The sequence below is a fragment of the Babylonia areolata genome, chromosome 16 (genome assembly GCF_041734735.1).
Source record: "Babylonia areolata isolate BAREFJ2019XMU chromosome 16, ASM4173473v1, whole genome shotgun sequence".
Lineage (NCBI taxonomy): Eukaryota > Metazoa > Mollusca > Gastropoda > Neogastropoda > Buccinidae > Babylonia > Babylonia areolata.
Window position 1 is genome coordinate 11,310,569 of NC_134891.1, and position 5,000 is coordinate 11,315,568.

General features: G+C 44.0%; 1 protein-coding gene across 3 annotated transcripts in view; it reads left to right on the forward strand.

Annotated features, from left to right (window-relative positions):
* LOC143291146 (potassium channel subfamily T member 2-like) overlaps nucleotides 1-5,000 on the forward strand; it is a 105,236-nt gene that overhangs the window by 59,690 nt on the left and 40,546 nt on the right. For all 3 annotated transcript variants that reach the window (XM_076600822.1, XM_076600823.1, XM_076600824.1), the window contains exons 11-12: nucleotides 1,653-1,817; nucleotides 4,318-4,454. In XM_076600822.1, coding sequence (XP_076456937.1) covers nucleotides 1,653-1,817; nucleotides 4,318-4,454 — 302 coding nt within the window. The remainder of the gene's footprint in view (nucleotides 1-1,652; nucleotides 1,818-4,317; nucleotides 4,455-5,000) is intronic.

Below are 5,000 nucleotides of genomic sequence, written 5' to 3' on the forward strand. Positions count from 1 at the left end.
TGTGTGTGTGTGTGTTGTGTGTGTGTGTGTGTGTGTTGTGTGTGTGTGTGTGTTGTGTGTGTGTGTGTGTGTGTGTGTGTGTGTGTGTGTGTGTGTGTGTGTGTGTGTGTTGCTGTTTTTTCTCCAGATTGAGGAGGAAGGTGGCAGAATGGTTACGACGCTCAGCTGCCAATACAGAGAGTCCGTGAGGGTGTGGGTTCGAATCCCGCTCTCGCCCTTTCTCCTAAGTTTGACTGGAAAATCAAACTGAGCGTCTAGTCTTTCGGATGAGACGATAAACCGAGGTCCCGTGTGCAGCACGCACTTGGCGCACTGAAAAAGAACCCATGGCAACGAGAGTGTTGTCCTCTGGCGAAATTACGTAAAATGAAATCCACTTTCATAGGTACACAAATATGTAAGCATGCACTCAAGGCCTGACTAAGCGCGTTGGGTTATGCTGCTGGTCAGGCATCTGCTCAACAGATGTGGTGTAGCGTGTATGGATTTGTCCGAACGCAGTGACGCCTCCTTGAGAAAGTGAAACTGAAACTCTCCAGATTGAAGAGATCAGGTCCAATCCAATTCCACCCCGTTCCATCCCAACCCATCCCACCCATATCCCTTCTGATCATATCTCAATTTTCCCCCTTTTTTGTGTGTGTTGTTTTGTGTGTGTAGTGTGTTTTTTTGCTTGATTGAAGAGATAGGATTCAGTCCAGTTCCATCCTGTCCCATCTCACCCCTTCCCACCCTATCCTTCTAATCCTATCTCATGTTTCTTCTCTTTTTTTTTTTTTCTTTCCTTTCTTTCCCCAGATTGAAGGTATAGGATTCAAACCAGTTCCATCCCGTCTCATCCCACCCCCTATCCCTTCTAATCATTTCTCCTCTGATTTTTTTTTTTGGGGGGGGTGGGGGGTGGGGGAGGGGGGTCGAGGGGGGGGGGGGGTGGTTGTTGTTTGTGTGTGTGTGTGTGTGTGTGTGTGTGTTGTTCTTTTTTCTTTCTCCAGATTGAAGAGAACGGAGTCAACCCAATTCCATCCCACTCCAACCCTACCCCTTGTAATCATATCTCAACTGTCCTCCTCTTCTTCCCCTTCTGTCTGTCTGTCTGTCTGTCTGTTTGTCTCTCTCTCTCTCTCTCTCTCTCTCTCTCTCTTTCCCTCTCTCTCTCCAGATTGAAGAGATCGGAGTCAATCCAATTCCATCCCACCCCAATCCTATCCCTTCTAATCATATCTCAACTGTCATCTTCTTCTCCTTCTGTCTGTCTGTCTGTCTGTCTGTCTGTCTGTCTCTCTCTCTCTCTCTCTCTCTCTCTCTCTCTCTCTCTCTCTCCAGATTGAAGAGATCGGAGTCAATTCAATTCCATCCCACCCCAATCCTATCCCTTCTAATCATAATATCTCAACTGTCCTCTTCTTCTTCTTCTTCTTCTCCTCCTCCTTTCTCTCTCTCTCTCTCTCTCTCTCTCTCTCTCTCTCTCTCTCTCTCTGTATTATTGTTATTGTTGTCACAAGGACAGATTAGAAGACTGGGCGATGCCTAAAATCTTTATCCTTGAGTAATAACGTTTTTGAATCTTGAATCTTAAATCTCTCTCTCTCTCTCTCTCTCTCTCTCTCTCTCTCTCTCTCTCTCTCTCTCTCTCTCTCTCTCTCTCTCTCCAGATTGAAGAGATCGGATCGACGTGGGCGGAGCGGAAGAAGACGGGAGGGGACTACGGTAAGAGCAAAGCTGAGAACGGTAAGCACGTGGTGGTCTGTGCCTCCTCCTTCTCCGCTGACGTGGTCATCAACTTCCTCAACGAGTTCTACGAACACCCCAAAGTGGAGGTACGTTGCGTGGAGGTATGCCCGGGCTGGGCTGGGCTTGTCTCACGTGCTTCTGGTGTGTACCATGAGGATTTGCTCGGACCGGATAAGGGAGGGAGGGAGAGAGAGTTTCAGTTTCAGTTTCAGTAGCTCAAGGAGGCGTCACTGCGTTCGGACAAATCCATATACGCTACACCACATCTGCCAAGCAGATGCCTGACCAGCAGCGTAACCCAACGCGCTTAGTCAGGCCTTGAGGAAAAAAAAAGGGGGAATAAATGATAGATAAGCTTACACAAATAAATAAATAAATAGATAATAACTGTAATGTAAAAAAAAAAAAAAAAAAAAAAAGCAAATAGATGTAAAACATGAAGACACACATTCACATATACACCCACACATGCATAACAGATATGCACCGAACATGCAGTTTCACAGATATGAAAGCACAGTCAAATACATATAAACGTACATGAGCTCCAACACACACACACACACCACACACATTACCCTGCATATATATCTCTTTGTACATATATATATATCTTTGTACATATGTGTGTGGAGATATGGGCATATGTGTGTGTGCTTGTACAAGTAAGTGTTCATCTGTGTGTGTGTGTGTGTGTGTGTGTGTGTGTGTGTGTGTGTGTGTGTGTGTGTGTGTGTGTGTGTGTGCCGTGGAAGCTGTGATACGTAGACTAGAAATGAGTGTGTGGAGGAGGGGGGTAGAGGAGGGAGAGAGAGAGACGGAGGTGGGGGTTTGGGGGGTAGAGAGAAAGGGAGGAGAGAGAGGGGGGAATATGGAGAGAGAGGGAGGAGAGAGAGGGGGAGATATAGAGAGAGAGGGAGGAGAGAGAGGGGGGAGATATGAAGAGAGAGGGGGTATATAGAGAGAGGGAGGAGAGAGAGGGGGAGATATAGAGAGAGAGGGAGGAGAGAGAGAGGGGGGAGATATGAAGAGAGAGGGGGTATATAGAGAGAGGGAGGAGAGAGAGGGGGGAATTGGAATGGTTTATTCACAATCAGGCCATAGCCCCTAGTGAAGGGGGTATACGTAAACACAATACAACTCAGCGAAAAATACATAAACTAATAAGCATTAATATAAACAACAAACCGTGCATTGTATCCGTGTAAATATATAGACAACAAAAAATACATTATAACTGTTTTACGAAGTAACAATTTCTCTTAATTTGAATGCCTTATATAAGAATACCGAAAAATTATGTACGTCATTGATATTGCTTGACGACATTAACAAATTCAGCTTGAGTGATAGAGAAACCGATTTCATTGAAAATTGTCACACAGTAACCTTAGGATATCATCAACATGTCTGCAAAATATCTAAAAGTTCGGACACAAATTATGCGAGTATTATCAAATTCAAAACCAATTTAGTCGTGAAGGAAGATATGGAGGCCACATTGAGCAGAAACTGAAATAAGTGAGTTTTCCTCTCATATTGGATTTTTTTGACATGCTGTATTGAATTGGACACCATATATATATATATATATATATGTGTGTGTGTGTGTGTGTGTGTGTGTGTGTGTGTGTGTGTGTGTGCCTATCAGACTGGATTTCTGTCACAGGATTTGGCCAGAGGATGACTCTTTCCTTGCCACGTGTTCCTTTTCAGTGCTCCAAGTTCGCGCTGTACGCGGCACATGTCTTTATCCTTTCATCCGAATGACCAGGCAGTCAGTTTGATTTTCCTGTCAAACGTTGGAAGAAAGGGCGAGACCGGGATTCGAACCCGGACCCTCACGGACACTGTGTTGGCAGAGAAGCGTCTTAACCCATTCTGCCACCTTCCTCCTTGTAAACTAGACGTGCACAGAGTTTTGTCAGCACTAAAACAAAGTCATGAGATAAGATAAGATAAGATAAGATAAGAATAACTTTATTATCTCCAACTGGAGAAATTTGGTCAGGTGCATTATCACAACATAGACAAGTAAACAACATGGAGACCATAACTGTAAAAGCCAACAACAGCCCCTACAAATATTACGAAGATACAAATGTAAAAAATATCACATACATCGTTTCATACATACATCCACACACAATGCAGGTAATAACTAGTATTCTTAATGTAAAAACAGAAAGAATTAAGAAACATTATTTGAATATAATTATAAACATAGCCTACTATACTGCACATTGATTATAATAGACAGATAAGATAAGAATAAAGATGAATTGCGGAAAACCACAACCAGATAATCAGCACACACCCGCACTCCCCCCCCCCCCCCCCCCCCCCCCCCCACACACACACACGGATAAATTGATTAAACAAGAGTAATAAACATATGTTCTCAAATAAAAGCATTTCACATATTCGCTTTTAAAAACATTGCAAATAATTATTACATCGTAATTATTAAACAAATATATTTAGAATATATGGGTGAATTGATGGGTCAGCTAAAAAACCGAAAAAAACAACAAAGTGACGTGATGGTGGTGACTGTAGTGACGAGTGGTGCTGATCGGTCTCCAGGGGCACACGGTGATCCTGATGAGTTCTGAGGAGCTGGACAGCAACATGCTGTTCATCCTGAAGGACCCCAAGTGGGCACACCGCGTGGTCTACATCAAAGGGTCCCCCCTCAAGGACATCGACCTCAAGAGATGCAGGTGGGTGCCAGTGCTTACTCCTGGTCACAAGGCTAATAAAGAATGTAGTGGGCCTATTGTCTGTGTTTTCTGTTGTGAAGGATCACCTCTCAAGGACATTGTTCTCCAGAAATGCAGGTGGGTGCCAGTGCTTACTCCTGGTTATAACGATAAATGAAGAATGTTGTGGGGCCCAGTGTGGTGTGGTGTCTGCTTTGAAAGATACTGAGTTCAAGAGTTGCAGATAGATAACTTACCCCTGGTGATAAAGACAGTATAGAATTTGTAAGGCCCGTTGTATGTGTTTTCTGTTGTGAAAGATCACCTCTCAAGGACATTGATCAAGAGATGCAGGTAGGTACCAGCGCTTATTCCTGTTCGTTAAGATGATAAAGAATGTGTTCGGCCCATTGCGAGTGGTGTCTGCTTTGAAGGGTGTCGACCTCAAGAGATGCAGGTGCATACCTGTGGTTACTCTGGATCGTAAGGACAATAAAGAATGTGTTGAGCCCATTGTGGGTGTCTCCTTTGAAAGACACAGACCTCAAGAGATGTAGGCAAATACCA